The sequence below is a fragment of the Rhipicephalus microplus genome, unplaced genomic scaffold, assembly GCF_043290135.1.
Source record: "Rhipicephalus microplus isolate Deutch F79 unplaced genomic scaffold, USDA_Rmic scaffold_14, whole genome shotgun sequence".
Lineage (NCBI taxonomy): Eukaryota > Metazoa > Arthropoda > Arachnida > Ixodida > Ixodidae > Rhipicephalus > Rhipicephalus microplus.
In genome coordinates, this window is record NW_027464587.1 from 11386982 (window position 1) to 11405487 (window position 18506).

The window sequence follows — 18506 nt, forward strand, 5'->3', positions numbered from 1 at the left end:
TTGATTAGCTTTTTTTTCTTCTATAGAAATGCACAGGGCCCTGCTGACGCCAGGGTGTAAATTCAAAGTTGTGATTAACGAGCTCTTACCATACTAGAGACTTGTTGAGGTAGTCGGGATGAATCCCACTTCAGTGGCAGTGGCAGCCACTTCCAAGATGATGTAGGCAATAGTTCGACGCCGTTGTGGTTGAGCGGGGGTTTTAAGCGAAACTTAATGGCCCATTTTGCAGAGGAAGCTGCCTGCCAGGGCCAGGGTGAAACAAGCTCGTGTCCCGAACGCCTACGACAAGACAGCCCTCAAGCTGGAGGTGTGTGCCCACCTGTTTTCTTCTACGGCCACACTATGCGAATCGAGTGCCCTATTTTCCACTGTACGGTGAAATCTCGGTATAACGAACTTCAAGGGACTGCAGAAATTCGTTCGTTATTTTGAAAGGTCGTTATAGTGAAAACTCGAAAATTAATCATAAATATTTTATTTTTCACCAACCAAAACGACTTACCTCTAAACGATAGGTCTTTGAACTCATTTTATGAGAGAAAAAAAAAAACAAATGCACAAGTAAACACCAAAAAATGCACTTTTGCTTTAAAGAAGTCTGCGATTTTCTTTTTCTTTTTTGACGCGAGCAGCACAAATTTTGCAGTGCGAAGGCCTCCAGCTCATTCACATTCCTGTGGTGCAATCCGGTTCTTTGGTCACAACCTGTTTTCTGCCTTCCAGTTGCCAAAGAATATCCATTGTCTTGCTTAAAGAAAACTGCTTCCACTTCTTCGTCGCAAGCAGAGATGCACTCATTTGTAGTATCATCGCAGCGCGAACGCCGACTTGCTTTGCGGACGCGATAAGTAAAATGAGATAAGCCGCTTGCTTATCTCATCTCTTTTCATCACTGAAAAGAGATGAACACGACTGAAAAGCAAGGCCTTCAAAGAAAAACCTGAAGCATCACGGCTGTCATTGCCTCTTTCGAAGAAAAAAAAAAGTGCTAAAAAAGAAAATTCCTCGCGCTTCGTTTTCTGCTCTCTCGCTGTTTCAGGTTTTCCCCGTCCATGTTTCCTGCTCCGCAACTCCCACTCTGCCTTGCTGACCTTGCCCTCCCGTGTTGCCCTCGCCTCTACGCTCGCTTCTAAACCTGCAGCGTTGGCGTTTCAGCAAAAAAAAAAAAAAAGAAAAGAAAGTCGCCCTTTCGTTTTTTTTTCTTCCAAGCCGTCGCGCGTCTTTCGAGAAGCAACGCATCGGTTCGCTTTTTCGTCTGCTTGCGTACTGCTTCAGTGGGCGCGACGGATTTCAGAACATAAGCTCGTATACTGAGGCGTTAATATAATGCGGAACTAAACTAGCGCTCGTTATTCTGAAAAGTTCGATATTCTGAAGTACATAGTAGTGAAATAATTTTACATTGAAACTATTAGCAGTCGGCACGGGATTTTCTAAAAGTTCGTTAATCTGAACAGTTTGTTAATGTGGAGTGCGTTCTACCGAGATTTCACTGTATAAGATGCACCTGTGCATGAGACCTTTCAATTTCCACAAGATAACATAGCGAAATGCTGTAATTGCTAAATTTGTGCAAATATTTGGGCTATTTAACAAATACTTTAGTATTTTCTAACAAATACTTTAACAAATACTTTAGTATTTTTCTAACAAATACTTTAGTATTTCTAACAAATACTTTAGTATTTTTGAATTTGCTTCGATTCGAATTATTGGAAATTTCAAAGTACTTTGAACAAACAAATACCCTATATTGCCGCATATAAGTTGAATTTTTTTTAACGGAGCGCAGGTAAACTTGTGTGCGGTTTTTTACATGACGAGTGGAGGGGGGGAGGGCTAAAAAAGAACCGTAAGGCAACTAATGTTTACCAAGGTTATTATGTGCCTATTACTATGTGCCTATTTTATATGTATATTGTAGCAAAAGCAATTAAAATTAATATATTTTATGCAATTTCTAAGCATGGTACAAAGTGCTCTGGCAGTACGGTGGATCAACACAGCGAATGCAGCCTCCATAGATTCTCTTGCACGCACGATTCTCGGAGGCCGGACAAAGAGCTTCAGCTTTGGCTTGGGCTTAGGCACGGGCTTTGGATTGGTTTGCGACCTGTGTTGGAGTACATCGTGGGCAGTATGCGCAAAGGCTTAGAAAGCTCACGCCATGCTAACGCTCTTTAGGTCGCTTTGCTCTATCCCGCATTGAAACGGCTCCATTGCATAGACGCAGCTACGATGCCACGCTCGAGGGAAAAGTGATTCTTCACACTGAATCAATAAGCAGTCTTTCTGCCGAGCGTGAATTCAGCAACTCAGAGAAATGTTTGCGATGCTGGCGACAACAAAGGGACAAACTTTTCGCGTGTGCTGGATAGCGAAATACGTTCCGGGGACTGAAAGAAGGTAAATACACTGCCATTGAAGAAGTTGTCAACAAACGGGTGGGCGAATAGCGACAGAAAGGCCTGAGCGTGTCTTACAGGGACATTCAGGTGAAGGCTTGACATGTTGCCAATGGATTGGAGATCGCCCACAGTGAATTTAAAATTTCAAAGAAACAGGTTACTAATTTCATGAATCGGCACGGGCTCAGTTTTGGGTGGTGCACGACTATTTGTCAAAAGCCACCAGAGGAATATGACGAAAAAAAAAAAAAAAAAGGAACCTTTTTGAACTTCGTCAGTGAACAGAAGGCGAAACACGCCTACTCGCTCGGGTAGATCGGCAATGCCGATCAAACACCTCTCTGGTTTGATATGCCAAGCAAATGGACCGTGTCAGCAAAAGGTGAGCGGCAAGTGTGCCCTGGGACCACTGGCAGTGAGCACAACTGTTTCACGGTAATGCTGTGCTGCACCGCCGACGGCCACAAGCTGCCACCTTTTAATGTTTTCAAGCGGAAGATGATGCCCAAGGAGAAATTCTCCCCTTAAGTAATTTTTCGCGTCAATGAGAAGGGCTTTTTCACGGGGCTAACTGTGCTGGAATGGTTCCACCTCATCTGGCTCCGGCGCCTAGGCGGTCTTCTCAGGCCCTAAAGCATGCTTGTGCTGGACTTGTTCTTAGGGCACATCACGGAACGCCTGAAGAGAACCGTGGCCAATGCGGATTGCCAGTTGGTGATAATCCCGGGTGGCTTGACTTCTATGCTACAGCTGCTCGACGTGGCAGTTAACAAGCCATTTAAAGACATGCTTTGGTTGCAAATAACAAAAACACAAAGTAAGGAACACTCAGCAAGTTCCTTTACTTTGTGTTTGTGTTATTTGCGGCCAAAGCATGTCATTAAGCAAGTTCTAACTAGGTCAACAATCATTTAAGAACAGGGTGGCGGCACTTTACAAAGACTGGATGAATCAGGACGACAAGCCCCAGACGCCGACGGGGCATGTGAGGCGGGCTTCTTTGAGCACTGTGGAACAGTTGGGTGTCTGACGCTTGGTACGACCTGCCAGACAGCACGGTGCACGAAGCTTTTGTGAAGTGCGCGATCACAACTGCCACATGAAGGCTTAAACTTGTAGTTTGCTGGCAATAAATTTTTTGTTTTTAAATGCAGTCAATTTCTTGAAATAATTTACTTGCACATTCTTTCCCCATTTTGCGGTCAAAAGTTTGGGGGGGGGACGTCTTTATTCCGAGTCAACTTATACCACGACCGGCTTTATAAATAGCGACCTGCGCACGCGCCCTTCTCCTACGGGGCTACGCGGTCCAAGAAAAGCCGCGATGTTGACGGCGCGTCTCACCAGGGGGCACTGGGTTTAATCCTCAACTTCGTGTCGGCTGCTACAGCTACTACGACAGCGGAACGCGCGAGATCGTGTAAACCCCGTGCCTTTGCAAGCATCAGCTGTTTTGTTTTTTGTTCTGCCTACCATGACGTGAAACAAGACAGTATATACCAACTTCCAACCAACCAACTTCGAGGAAACGTAGAAACGTCAGCACTCGTAACGGTGGCTTGTTGCACGGGCCCGCAACCTGGGCTAGCTTTTCCTGGCAGCCTAGACAACATTGTCAAAGAATGTTATGCAGTGCCATGCTGGTTCTGTCTAATGAGGTATATTTAGCAGGTCCGCGAGGTGCACTCCGAAGTGCAGGAAAACAAGTAGGCTAGGTCGGCTGTTACATTTTGTGCGCGTACGTACTTGTCACTTTATCCTTTCGAGAGTTCTTGCGCAACTTCACCTTCAATTGTGGCTTGTTTGATACGCAGGTCACACAGATTGGTGCAATGAGCTCGCTAACTTTTAAACTGTATTACGGTAGTTGTACCTGCATTGGCCGTCTCGTCAGATTTATCGCGTTTTATGCAGGTGACGGGAGCGCCAACAAATATTACACGCTTTTTTTTTTCTGGGTTTTACGCGCTGTGCTTGCATTTGGGCTTCGAGGCGCACCGTAAGGACTATTGAATTAGTTCAAGGAAACTTGAACGTGTGACGAAATGAGGACACACCCAACTAATCTAATCCATGCATTCAAGCTTAGAGCAACAATAGATCACAACTTGCCAAATGTTTTATTCGTTAAATGGCACACTGAATCACGAGCACATTTAGAGACAATCTGGCCTTCAGAATTAGACCTTCAGCACCTTTCGCGAGGTGGGTTTCGTTTTGAGTGCCTTTTTCTTGGCGTTGAACACTGTGAGGCCATTGGCGGTGTTAGACAAAAATGGCCTCATGAATTTCTGCAGAATTACGCTGACCAGCTTTGTTTTGTGTGGCACACTTTTGTCCTCGGCACAATCAAAAAGTGGGCTCTTCAGAAGTGAAGGTAACACGACGGCCGAGAACTTCTTGAGCGGCTGAGGTCCCTTTACAAGCACGGAAGCCACTCGGGAGGCAGCTTGCTCCAGGTGGTGGACAAATCCCACAAATGGTAAGGTGGGATAGGAGAGGCCTCCCCTGTCGATGCCAGCAATGAGGGCTGTGGTTGGGGAGCTGGAAGATGGAGCTTGTAGCTTCACCAGGCAGCCCTCGCATTCAATGTTATCCTGAATGGCCCGGACGAGGAAACCGGCTATCAGTGCCAACGTACTGGACCGCAGACTCTGCTGTGGAGGACCTACGAAAATTATGAAAAAGAACAAGGTGAATAAGTAGATTTAATAGCCTGAGGTGTCCGCCGTGGGGAGCAAGAAAGTGAAGTGGGTGCTCCCTCCAGCACAGCAGTTTAGAAAACAATTATATCACGGTGTCGCTTTGTTTTCTTGTGTTGTCTTTTTTCTATCTGTAACTGTTCACTTAATCTTATGTTTCAGTTCAAGCTGCGTAATGATTGTGCACATACATGGGTAGCGTTCCAGTGTAGCTAGGTGAGGCAGCAGGAGCTTCCGGATGTCCGTGCCAGTAGCAGCTTGCTTGACAGGCTCGACAGGCAAGGCTGGCACTTCACCCAATGGGGCAACGACACCTCCAACATTTCCACTCTCCGAGGAGTGAATGATGCCTGTCGTCAAGATCTTCTGCAAGGCCGACAGGGCTGCATACGCATCAGTAAGGTCATTTGAGCCATTCAGCTGTCTGATGGCTGAAAAAAGGGATTCCACATCATCACTGGAGAATTTCCCCGTCAAGACGAAATAGAATCCAAGCTGCAGGAGGTGCCTTGTGCACAAAACCGTAGACAGCGTTGTAACTCTGAGTGCCTCATAGGTCTCCTCAGAGAGGAACTCCTTCTTGTGCAAGGTGCTCTCTTTCCACTGGGCAAAGTACTGAAGGCACTCTGTCTCCAGCCACAAAAGTCTGCAAAGTGAAAACACACTTATAATCGTCACATCACAATGTACAGCTTAATTTGTTCGAAGGAACTGCAATACCCTTCGGATCATGGCATACCTTTCGTCGTCTGCACTGTAGAATGGCATCCTCAAGGCATCTCGACTTGTCCAGTGCAATGTCGTGCTTTTGATGTTGTGCAAGGCAAACCATTTTTGCACCACCTCCATGAACTCCAAAGTTGGCAAACAGTTTTGGAACCCGTTAGCCCCAAGGCGATGGCCGTGCTGCTGGAGGAACCTAAGGACTGAGGTGACCTAAACAAGGCAATGAGCATCAGATTTGTTTAAACATGGACTTAAAGCAACAAAACTCGGCCAGTCTCGTTACCTCCGCATAATAACGAATATTTCTACGGCCATTTTATAATGTTAGAGCCGTACAACCACACTGAGTTATGCGGCATGCAATTAGCTATTCACCTGCACCGAGAAGATGTCAACAGCTCTCCTGACGTTCATCTTCTCAAAGTTGCTGGGGCTTAGGTGTTTCTCCGTTAGGCACCTCACCAGCTTGAATGCACCTTGACTTTCCTGGGTCTTGTGCAGTAGCCTACAGCAAAGCAAGGTGTTACCAAAACAAATACAGAAATTATAAGGCACAGAAATGTTTGATACTACCTGAGGAAATCGGGAAGGATGAGCTTTCCCTGGTTCCTGAAAATTTTCTTCGCATCCAGGAACTGTGAGCGGATGTTCTTGATAATGTGGCAGTAGTCAAATGACAGGAAGAGTGGTCGACCTGCATCAAGTGGGTGCCTAAAAAGAAATATCCAATAATTCAGATTCAAGTAACTTTAACCTGTGCACATTTGATGGAAAGCAAACATTACTCCGTATTTATGATATAAGATCTGCAGCAAAGACGCACATCAGATGTGACTTCATAAGATCCCTGCACTTACTCTACAACAGGCTGTATCTGCCCCCCTGACAAGCTTGAAAAAAACTTCGTGTTCGACTTGTGATTGTCTCCAACAAGACGAACCACTCGAAAGCCAGCATATTCAACAGACTGCATCACATTAAGAGCAAGATGCTCAAGCTGCTGTCCAGTCAGGGCCTTTGTAAAGTAATAACCGACCGGAAGCCTGCGAAGGGAAATGACAGTCATAGTTCAAATGGCAAGATTCAGACAGCTAAATGGCATGATTCAGATGTTCATGATTTGGTGTACATGCAATGGTAGCTGTAACGATAACTGCAATACCTGTAGTGGGTGGACAATCCCACAAAGACGAAGCACAGGAGGTGGGTTGCCAACTCGTTTTCCAGGCCATAGTCTGCCTCCGCACCCCCCAGGTTCACCAGGCCGTGAACAGCATCAGACTGTTTGTGGTAAATGGTGGCTTCCTTTATAGACATCTCGTCCATGACCAGCGAGCCACAGCGTGCCTGCAGAGGTGAGCACTGAAATATAAAGTCTCCCAGGTACCATTGCTAACGTTACCTTCTCAGAGTGCAGTTTTGCTTCCATATGCAGCCGCTGTTTGATCAATGAAGACACCACTTCCCCTGTGCAGGCACCTATGTACCGCTTCAAGGTCGAGCGGCAGGGTAGTGCCAAGAGGCCACTTTCCCGTATTAGGCGGTATGCAGCTGGAGACTTTGAGTGCCAAAGCACGCAGTTTCGTATAGTCTCCTCACGCCAGCGGCCCTTCTTAACACCCAAAAACGCCAGCTGTTCTTGAATGAAAAGTGCCTTTGGCTCATTCTGTTCAACTTTTTCCTGCAAGCATTTAGCAATTGTTAAAATCTGTCTGGACAAGTTCAAATGTTAGGTAATTTTCTAATGCTGGTCATACCTGAAGTAGCACGAGGTTGGCTTTTTCCATAGCCAGATTTACTTTTCTTGCCTCCCGTTTCAGTCCAGAAACTTCCTCCTGCAAATCATTTTTCTTTCTTGCAAGTAGCCGGCACTTCCTTGTCAGCCTTATGACCTGTTTAAGAAGCAGTGCCATCCGTGAAAGTGACATTCTTGTTTGGGTGCTTTTAGTGGGCTTAGGCCGCACCGAAACAGGCCTGGGAGTCTCTTTCAAAGCAGGCTCAGATGTGGAGGGCAAAAAAGAAAACGAGCAGGTTCTTTGCACTAGATCATGTGGAGGTGTCTGCGAAGGTGGCTGAGGGTCTGGCTCAGGTGTCAAGGTCTGCGGTGCATTGACTGAGTCCTCTGCATGCGCTGTGATGCCTGCTGTATCGTCTGCTGTATCAGCAAGAATGCCATCATCGGATGGGACATCATGACTGCAAAATGAATAGACATTCGCTCAGATTAATGTTGCAATAATAGTACAGACTTTCGGCACAAGAACTGCTCTTGCCTGTGCTTGGTAGCTTGCTTAGGGCAATCTAGTGAGACCCTCTTGCGTTTCGCCGGCCGCCGTGGTTGACTGGGTGCCGGCTGCAGGTACGTCGGAAAGTCGGGAAAAAGTGTCGGGGCGGCATCGGGTTTCAGCCTTCGGTATTTGGTGGACTCCCTGTAGTCCTCTGGCCGGAAATGAAGGCTGCAGACTTTGCTCCGGTCGTTCGGAAGCCACGGCTGTTTCCCTGGCCCTGTAAAACGAAGTGTCAACATGAAATGTGGTTTTCGCTACGCCCACAACAGACGCGTAGAAATCAAGCTGAAACTGAAACCAAACACTCAACAATGTAATGCAGCGCGTCGCCGCTGCACGCAATCGACCGTCTAATAAAGGCAGATCGTACTGTTCTCACACGATCACGGCAAGCATCGAAAGTATGAAACACGAGGACTAACGTGGTCCGGCGCTTCCTAAACATGCGTAGGAGTTTGTTTAGATTACTTCGGATTTCACAGCTTACCTTCGGCCTGTCGATGAATGTTCTTCAGCCACAGGTTCCGCACATCCGTGATCGGGAACTCGTGGAACGATATTCCTCGTGATGCGGCCGTGCGCCCGCTTGATTTGCAGAGCGGTACGCAGCAATAAACCATTGCGCAAGTTGCACCGTGTAACTACTTCGCCCAACTTCTTTCAACCATAGCTAATAGTTGAGGTAATACCAAGAGACGTGCATGCAAATGCACAAGCAAACGCGCCGATCACCCTCGCCCGGCAGCATACGCAGTCGCGAGGATGGGCGACGTGAGGGTTAAAAGCAGCGCCACGGCTTGCAGCGGCGCTCGCGGAAACTATAAATAACACACCAAGCAAAAAAAAATCACGGACACGGCGCTGGTGGCGGATGCGCAGGTCGCTATTTATAAAGCCGGTCGTGACTTATACGTGCCAATATATGTTAGGTGTCATTAGTCTGCATGTAACCCTTGTGTAAAGGCGATTTCACTGCAGCGGAGGGGTGCGTACTGTGAGTACACCCATCCAGGGGAAATCCGCACAGCCGCAAAGCCCCACTTTCAAGTTTAATGAACATACAGTCAAATCCCGCTATAACGAATTTCGCTACAACAACATTTCCGCCACAACGAATGATTTTCGATTCCCCGTCAGCCGCCCATGAAAAACAAGGTGAAAAATGTGTCACAACGAATACTTTTCTTGGAAATTTCCGCTTTAATGAAGTTTTCGCGAGTATTACCCCATAAAAAAAAAAAAAACTTGCTTTGGATTGCCGCGAAATTCCGATACCAACTCGGCCATTTCTCAACGGCTTGTGATATCGATAGCGCACGGTCGTATCACAACAACCGCGTTTCCATTGGATACACGCTTTCTGCCACCACACTCGCATCCCGCTAAATTTATCGCCATTGAGATGCTCAGTGACAGTGCGGCCATTCGCTATGATGCTGCTGGTGGATTTGCATAACAAAACTACCACTCGTTGTCACTAGTCCTGCGACCGTGAATGGCAACCACACGTCGTGAAGGCGCACACGCGAGCAGTGCTCACATAGTCCCAGCATAACGGTTTTCTGCTGCAACCGCTGCGAACACAAATGCGGTCATGTTGAACGCGATTACGGGCAACTATGAAAGTATGCGTGCAGTCAACGCGCACCGACTCAACTCAATATGTCTTGCCGTAATCATGCAAACAAAGATAGCAACAAGACATTTCCGAAGTTACGGGCACAGCCAGCGCAGCGCGCACAGATAATACAAAAAAAAAAAGAAACTTGTGTTTGCCACAACCGCTGCGCAGGAAACGGTGGTCGCTATCGTATTCGTAATCAATAGCAAATACAATCCAAAGGTGCGCAGCTAACACAGCCCTACATAAAGGTAATACTGTCAAACTCCGCTACAACGAAATTCATGGGGATCGCGAAAAATTTCGTTGTAGCGAGAATTTCATTGTTCTGGAAAAAGCAGTAAATAAAGAAAACAGGTTATGCAAGACACTCTGGGGGCATTTTATTTTGAAAATTTGAAAAAATCGCTTATTTTTTACTGTTTGCGCTATCACATGAGCAACCAGACAATGTGCTGCTCACAGTCTGAGAGGAGCTGCTTGGCGATATCGTCGTCATGGGCGGCAAAAAAACTGCGTAAAACGTCCAAGGAGTCTGTAACCAGCGATACAGTCTCTGGCATCAGGATGGTCAGAACACCACGCCCGACTTCTTCGTCGTCGGATGAACCGGTGGCGGCGGCGCGAGCACTCTTGAGGATCTCAGTATCACTGAGCTCCTTGTAGATGATCACGTTCGCAGCGGCATTTACGTAGTCGCTAAATGCTACCGTATAGTGCAAAATATAGGTCAAGATTTTTTCCTGAAAATGCCACTAAAAAGTCACCCCTCGACCTATATACCGGCTTTTGGGATAAACCAAGTGATCGTCTGGCAGCAGAGAGTGTCGCATGCTTTTTGGGCATCAGCGTCGACATTGCCTCTTTGGGCCGACGCACGGAGGAAGGTAAGATAGGAAAGGGCATGCCCAGCCGGCGCGCTACTAGAAAAGTGTGGAGGAAATGAAATTATGGCGGCCATATTCACTGGGCACAATGGCGGTGTTGCTATGGTTACGTGTTGCGCAGTGTACCTGGTCTAGCAGTGAGCAGTCGCGGCTGGCGGCGGCAAGTGTGCCTCCGCAGGTTTCGTGCTGAGCCGTGGCGGACAACATCCATGCTGTGCGTCGCGTTATTGGCTATGCAGTGTTCTCCTGGCAGTTACTGTACTCGTAGGAACGTTTACAAAACCTTTCGTCTACCACGGGGCCTGAACAGTGTGTAGAACGAGCGCATATCCATGTGTCGTGCGGCAGATGACGCGGATGAAGCACTTGAAACGTTCAGGGAAATTGCGTTGGCCACCGTGACGAGCAGAACAACAACGAACGCCTTGCAGGTCTGTGACGATTGGGTAGCGCTCCTGTTTGGGGCAACGGACGAAACTGTTAGGCCCAGCAAGACGCAATGAGGACCGTGTGCACATATGTAGTTTCGTGTTCGGTCTGGTACAGCAACAACTTGCATGTGCGTAATAAAACGCCTTTTGTGTTCCGCTTCTTATACTCGTCCCCAGCATTGTAATCTCAACGTTACAGCAACTGCGTTCAAGTACATGTCACTTGCACCGTGCTCAAAGTCACCACGTTCGCAGAATGCTGACGCCGGTGAGTTTCACGCGGGACACGGGCACGGTGGCCGGGCGCTACGCCGGCCTCGTGTCGTAATGCAACCGTAGAAGGCGTACGACCGATCATGATGTCTGTGCAGTGCTTGAATTAATGACGTGAAAACACTGGCCGTTGTCAGTGCATCTAGCATCTATTCTCTTTTACTTGCTTCGTTGTTGGCAAGCGGTTACTCTTTGTTAATACTCGGACGAAATGATTTCTCCGAAGTTGTCGCGCTGGCCCGGAGTGTTGAGCGCCATTCCATTAGTTTTGGATCGTCACAACACGCGCGCTGCGCAGCCCACGTGCTTTCCGAGCCGAAGAGAGAGTCGCGCCTTTTGCTTTACATTCACATGTAAACAAGAGAAGAGAATTCGCCCAGTCACTATGGCTGACTTTCGGCTTCACCACGACTTCACAACAAATGACGTCAGGGTCTCTCCTAAGCATGGAGGAACGAAAAACTAAGGAGAGGCCATGACGTCATATTCGTGAAGCCGCCGCATCGCAAACACCCACACTGCTTCCTAGCGGAGAAGCAGATAAACACTTTGCTATTTTCGTCAAGGAGCCGCCACAGCAGTCTTGGAAGCTGCGGCGGCGGAGTGGTAGGTGTTCTCTGCCGGCGGCGAGTCGAGTCATTTCACGAGCGCTGCTTCTTTTATGAGTTTTTTAGGAAAGCTGTGCGATGCCTAGCTGTAGTGTATACTCGTTGCGAATCGCATGCACTGCCGGATGTGCCTGCTGGTACTTTTTACGTATGTTCGCTCCTTTGTTGATCAATAATGGGTGGTACTTGCATGCAGAACTCTTAACTGTACGCTCCGTTGGTTCTTATTCATTGTGTCGACTGAGAACACACGTGAACTTTCGTGTTTAGTGTTGTAGGCATCGTGTCGCGTTTTTAGAAGTTGTGTCGTTCATACAGAAGAACAATAAACTTTTCTTGTTATCGGTCTAAGTGTTTCCGTATTGTACGGTGTGCGCTCTCTGCGTGTTGTGTGCGCACTAGAATTACACGCTGTACGTGTACGATCACGTATGCAATACAGTGGTGCTTTTTTATTGACGTGAAGCACGTCAAGTACTAGGCTGGCGTTGCACAGAATAGCTACGAAGCAAGCTCTCGAAATCGACTTTGCCACACTGACACTATGTGGCAGCAAAGAACTGCTAATCGGCCCATAGATCGGGAAATCTGGCTAAGAGAAAAAAAAAAAAGGCCTTACGGCGAGCAGAACGGGTAAGTCACTGCTGGGTGAGTTCGAATACGATAATGCAGGGGCTGAATGATTTTGATTACGGCACGTACTGGTGCTTTTCATGCTGTTGCACAAGAACACTCCATGAAGTATTTCAGCACGCCGCGCTCGGGCCTGCCACGCACAATCGGTCTGGGAAAGGTGTGCTCGCATCATTTTGCTGCATGCAAATCATCCAATACGCGCTAAGTTTACGCTCGGACTATAAGTGCGCACAGAAGCGAACCAGCGCTGAGAGCACCCCACAGAGTGTATGCTGTTTTGTTTTCCCCATACCGGTTTGTTCGCCCCATAAATTTGACGTCACTTCCGCGACACTTCTCGCAATGCATTGGGATAAGATTGGGCCTCTCCTCAGTTTTTCCTTTCTCCATGCTCCTAAGCTTTTTCCTTCCTCCATGGGCCAACGCGTTCTCTGCCGACGTCATTTTTCTTTTCTTGTTCATTCAGTGTTTGTAGCGAGTGGCGACCTTACTCTACGACCAGCCATGAATACTGGGACGCGGCGCCAGTTCACCACCGCTTAAAAAAAAAATGTTATTGAATTCGCAGAAGTGAATGTCAACATGGCGGCACAGCGGCAGTTTGGAGTGTCCGAAAAAAGCGTCAGGTACTGCGCAATCAAAAATCCAAACTGTCGGTGTGTAATGCGAGGAAGGTGTCGTTTTGCGGTCGCCAAGTTGTGCACCCGGAACTCGAGGACAAAGTGGCGGATTTTGTCCGTGAGTACTGTGCCAAATCCCCGCCAGTGAATGCAGAGCTCATTCGCTCAAAAGCCATCGAGCTCACCCGTGAAGCCGGTTTGTCAAAGAAAGACTTCGAGGGATCCATTTATTGGGTCCGTCACTTCATGCGACGCAAGGGACTTGCCCTTCGACATTGCACGTTGATATGCCAGAAGGTGTTGGGGATGTACGAGGACAAATTGATATAGTTTCAGCTCTACATGAACAGCCTCCAGCCGCAGCATGACTACATGCTGGGCCAGATAGGCAACACTGACGAAACGTCGGTGTGGTTCGACATGCCGTCGTCCACGACTGTTTATGAAAGCGGGGCAAAAGAAATGAAGTTTTTGTCGACTGGAAGCGATCATTCGCACTTCACCGTTATGCTTTCCTGCACGGCCGACGGCAAAAAGTTGCCCCTTCATTATCATCAAGCGGAAGACGATGCCGAAGGAGGCCTTCCTACGGGATGTCGTCGTCCGCGTCAACAAGAAGGGGTATATGGACGAGGCCCTAATGCGCGAGTAGTTCGCACAGTGTGGAATTGGCGACCCGGAGCCCTTCTGTAGCACCGGAACATGCTCGTGTTGGATGCATTTCGAGGGCATTTGACAGCATCAGTGAAGGAGAGCCTCCACGACAGAAAGACAGATCTTGTCGTCATTCCAGGATGGATGATGTCAATGCTGCAACTGCTGGACGTCGTCATTAATAAATGTTTCAAAGACTGTGTGCGTGCGTTATACACTGAACACTTACGCCGACAGGCCGGCTGCGCAGGCCACCTCTCTCGGCAGTTTCTGGTGGGGTCTCCGAGGCATGAAGGTCTCTGCCTGAAGAGATGGCGATGCGCGCATTCAGGAAGTGCTGCATCAGCAACAACGCTCTTGACGGACTCTTGACGGCACTGAGGACGACATGCTATGGGAGGCTGTTAGTGATAAGCAGTCGTCGTCGGAAGGACTGAAAAAAGTGAATCCGTGAACAATTCTGCGTTTTTTTTGTTGTTTTTATGCATGGTCAAGGTAAGAAGGTCGACCTATATTCCGCATTATACGGTACGTTCTCTGGAACAATGCTTGCTTCTTTGAGAGTTTCCCATGTTGCGGCCGCTGTCGCGTCTTCCTGGTCCAACGTCATCAACAGCTTGTGCATCGTCACTTGTACTGCACATCTTTGGGTCGAAACCTTGCGTGAGCGAAAGAGTTCTTGACAAGTTCAACTCGTGTCGACATCCATGCAGCGGCCAACATCTGTACAGCAAAAAACAAGTCCACCTTGATTTCGTAGCCATGCTCGGTGTTCAGCAGGATTCACTCTGAGTCTTGACCAGTATTGGCGCTTCACGCTGTTGATCATGCCTTGATCTCAAGGCTGGATCAGTGATGTGCAGTTAGGCCGGAAAAACCTCCAGTTCAATGTTGTGGGGATCTGAGGCGTGGCCGCGACCGTTTCGCGGGCATTCCGTCGTACGGCCGCTCCGTTTCCTTTTCCCGTACCCTGGTAACGGTGCGTGGCAATAGATGGCGCCAGGTGCGGGCGCAGCGCGTGTTTTCGGGTGTTATGAGAATCGGCAAGGCGGAGTCACGTGCGCGAGGGCAAGGGTCTCTCCTTCGTTGGTCGGCGCCTGAATAGCATGTGTTTCCTTCGTCCGCGTCCCCTTTGGGAATCGCCAGACTGTAGCCTGCCTGTGGGCCTTGGCATCCCCATCACTGCGCTAAACGCCTCGTTAGTTGAACGCGCGCGGCGTTGTGTGCTACACTCGAGTAGGTGACAGAGTCGCGGCCCTGTGGCTCTCCACGTCCCCGGAGCGGACGTTGTACTGTTGTTTGGGGTGCCGCCAAAGGCAATAAAGTGTTTGTGTATTTTTGTTATTCGAACACTGTCTGTTTGCCGTGCTGCGCTAAACACCTTCTTAGTTGAACGTGCGCAGGGCGGTGCGCTACACACGAGTAGGTGACGAAGTCGCAGCCCTGTGGCTCGCTAAGCGTGAACCCGCGATGATCATCCGCTACGGTGAGTAGTGAGGTCACCATAACGTTCATCAGCTTGACGTTGCCGTCCAGGCGATGCGCTGAACAATTGTTCAGCAGCAAGCATACACGGCGGTCTTGCCTTTTCATCTCATTGTCAAAAGGGACAAGTCAGTCAGTGAAAATGACCCGTGTCATCCACGAACGGCTGTTTGCGACGTATTTCACTGGCAGGTTTCTTGTGCCCTTAAGGGGGGACGCGGCACTTCGGGACCGAAAATCAGCCAAAAAATCGAGTTTTCGCGGACCTTCTTTTCGCGTTCCCGACATCATTGCGCACCTATTTACAAAATTTCATAGCCGAATACCATCAACTTTTATCGTTATTCAACTTTAAAAAACCGAAAACGGGCGTCCTGCCCTTTAAATTGAGGGCGAATAGCGCAGGTTTCGGCTCTACGATACGCGGGAACTACGCGCTCGATCGGCGCCATTTTGGTCTTGTTTGAAAGAACGCGTTTTCAGCTGTTTTTTTTTAATTCAGTAAGCAACATTGAGCGTTTCCCCGGCTCGAAAAACGGGGCCTCAAAGACGAAGAGCCGCGCTCACTGCCATTGGCTAAACGGCGCACGTGACTGAAATGGCGCTTTCCGGTTGGCTGGAAGCTCGCGGCTTGCGCCTGCATACGCGACCCGACGCCATTTTGAAAGGGTTACCGCTGTGACGCCTCGAAATCGGCAGAGCACTCTGAAGCTTCTGATCGTATCGCCATGCCTGGAAACGCAAAAAAGTATCGGACCGTGCACGCATTTGGTCGCAGGAAACGCAAAGGTCGTGGGAGAAAGTCTACGAAGTCATCAGAGCCCTTGGTTGACTCCGACGAACGATGTGTCGACGCTCCGCGGCCGTTCAGCGATGGTGCGACCGAGCGCGTTGCCTCCGATGACGGTGAAGCGAACTCCGGACGACTACGAATCGACGCCAAGGTGGTGACAAACGCCGAAGTTGAAGAAAATCATGCCCGGGAGAAAGCGACGCTCGACCGGCTTTCATCGGCGCCAGCAACTGCACGGAAAATTGACTTTTTCACCGCGAGTTGTAGCGAGGCAACCGCACAGGACTCGGACCACGCTGCTCCTTATCTGCTTATGCATCTAGATATCCTAAACGCGATAATGGGTGCCTTGTGTTGCAAAGCCTGCCACGGACCGGCTACGATCGTCAGAGGGGATCGGGACTACGGACTTGCCGTGAAAGTGCTAGTGCAGTGTGAAAGGTGCGGCGAGATCGCGAATGAATGGACTTCGCCCCGCGCAAACGGCACGAAAACAAGCAATCCGTTTGAAGTAAATCTTCTCGCTTCGAGGGCGATGGTGGCTACCGGCAACGGCCAAACGAAAATGAACGATATTTTCGCAACAATGGGCATCTCACACCGCGGTATGCACCACAAGACGTTTCAGCGGCATTTGAAGAACACGCTGGCACCCGCTGCAACGCGAGCGGCTGAGTCCGCTATGAGCGAATGTGCGGAAAAGGTTAGAACAATTTATGATGACTTGTGCTTCGGCCACCGGGGCAATATTGCCGTTAGCTACGACGGCACGTGGAAGACGCGAGGCCATTCTTCCCACATCGGCGTGGGCACAGTTATCGAATTATTTAGTGGCTACGTGTTGGACTACGTCGTTCTTTCCAACTTTTGCCTAGGCTGCGAGGTGGGCCCAAAGCCTAGTAGTGAGGGCTATCAAGAATGGAAGGCTAACCACAAATGCCAAAAAAATACGAAGAGCAAAGCGGGGCAAATGGAAGTGGAGGCGGCTCTAATTCTATTTCAGAGGTCGCTTGAACGCCATGGCCTGCGCTACACAACTATGCTGTCTTATGGAGACTCTAGGACATTTTGCGCCATACAAGACGCCAAGGTGTATGGTTACATTGACGTGCAGAAGGAAGACTGTATTAATCATGTACAGAAACGGATGGGCACCGCATTGAGAAACCTGGTGCAGAAACAAAAGTGCGATGGGAAAAGAGGCCTTGGTGGGAAAGGCAGGCTCACAGGTGAGCTGATCACCAGGCTGAGCACATATTATGGCCGGGCTCTGAAATCGCATGAAGGTGACGTGGGCGAGATGCAAAAGGCTGTGATGGCCACATACCGCCACGTCACCTCCACTGATGAATGCTCGGACCACAGTCTGTGCCCAGCTGGTGAAACTTCATGGTGTCGGCACAATGCCGCAAAAGCAAAGGGTGAGCCCGACCCCAGGCATGCCTACAATCTACCGAAAGACGTGGCAGAGGCATTACTACCGGTTTATACCCGGCTTTCGGAAAGAGCCCTGCTTCAGAGGTGCGAACGCGGCAAAACGCAGAACTCCAACGAGAGCCTACATTCGGTAATCTGGAGTTTGGCCCCCAAGGAGCACCATGCGTCCCTGTTCGCTGTTGAAGCAGCTGTTGCAGAAGCAGTGCTGCGCTTCAACACGGGCAATTTGAATTCTGCAACGGCAATCTTAGGTGAAATGGACATGAATGCGACAAGTACTGGTGCCAGGAGAGCGAGAGAAAAAGACCACCGTCGCAGCATTGTCTCCAACAAGAAAAGAACAGCCTCATTGGAACTCCGGAAGCTAGTGAAGAGGAGGCATGAGCACAGAATGCATTCAGACTATGCTTCTGGTGCGTTTTGAGGTTGTCTTGTTGCATCTTCTGCAATAAAAATGTGTGCCCACGTTTTTTCTCGATTTCTCAAAACGACAATTTTCATGTGCTTCCCATTATGCCGGAGCAATATCTCTTGTTCTATCTGGGTTATCATTACGATTTCTTTTTTGTTTCGAAGATAAATGCAGGGGATGTGTCGTAAAGTAAGTTTTATTGTAATAATTTTTGGAGAAAATTCTCTAAATGGATCTTTTGTTTCAAGTGTAGATGGGGAAATTTTTCATGTCATATTCAACATCCCACAACTTTGCTTCGAAATAGCCCAGAACAATGATTTATACTTTATTGCACACTGTGAACATACCGAATTGGTTCTATAGGTTGCACATCAAAATCCAAGTTACAGTTAATTAGCTAATTAGGCCTTAATTGAAAAAGTCGCAGTTCATTACATCTTTAAAACTAATTGTCACAGCAAAAAAAGAATTAGATTTTTGAAATCAGCAGTAAAATCTACATAGGCTCTCCAAATTTGA

At 48.5% G+C, this 18506-nt stretch overlaps 1 protein-coding gene and 1 non-coding gene across 4 annotated transcripts in view; one reads left to right on the forward strand and one right to left on the reverse strand.

The window, feature by feature from the left end:
• Crk (Crk proto-oncogene, adaptor protein) overlaps positions 1 to 18506 on the forward strand; it is a 229105-nt gene that overhangs the window by 177115 nt on the left and 33484 nt on the right. For 2 of the 3 annotated variants that reach the window (XM_075882869.1, XM_037432281.2), the window contains one exon: positions 233 to 310. The exons of the other annotated variant lie outside the window; for it this stretch is intronic. In XM_075882869.1, the coding sequence (XP_075738984.1) occupies positions 233 to 310 (78 nt within the window). The remainder of the gene's footprint in view (positions 1 to 232; positions 311 to 18506) is intronic. 3 annotated transcript variants of the gene reach the window in all.
• On the reverse strand, positions 4513 to 8995 carry LOC119165583 (uncharacterized). The gene is made up of 10 exons (XR_012888647.1): positions 8615 to 8995; positions 7597 to 8344; positions 7242 to 7520; positions 7002 to 7186; positions 6697 to 6882; positions 6413 to 6550; positions 6215 to 6344; positions 5853 to 6049; positions 5305 to 5759; positions 4513 to 5079 (listed from the first exon to the last, which is right to left on the reverse strand). It is a non-coding gene; the product is annotated as an uncharacterized LOC119165583 (transcript).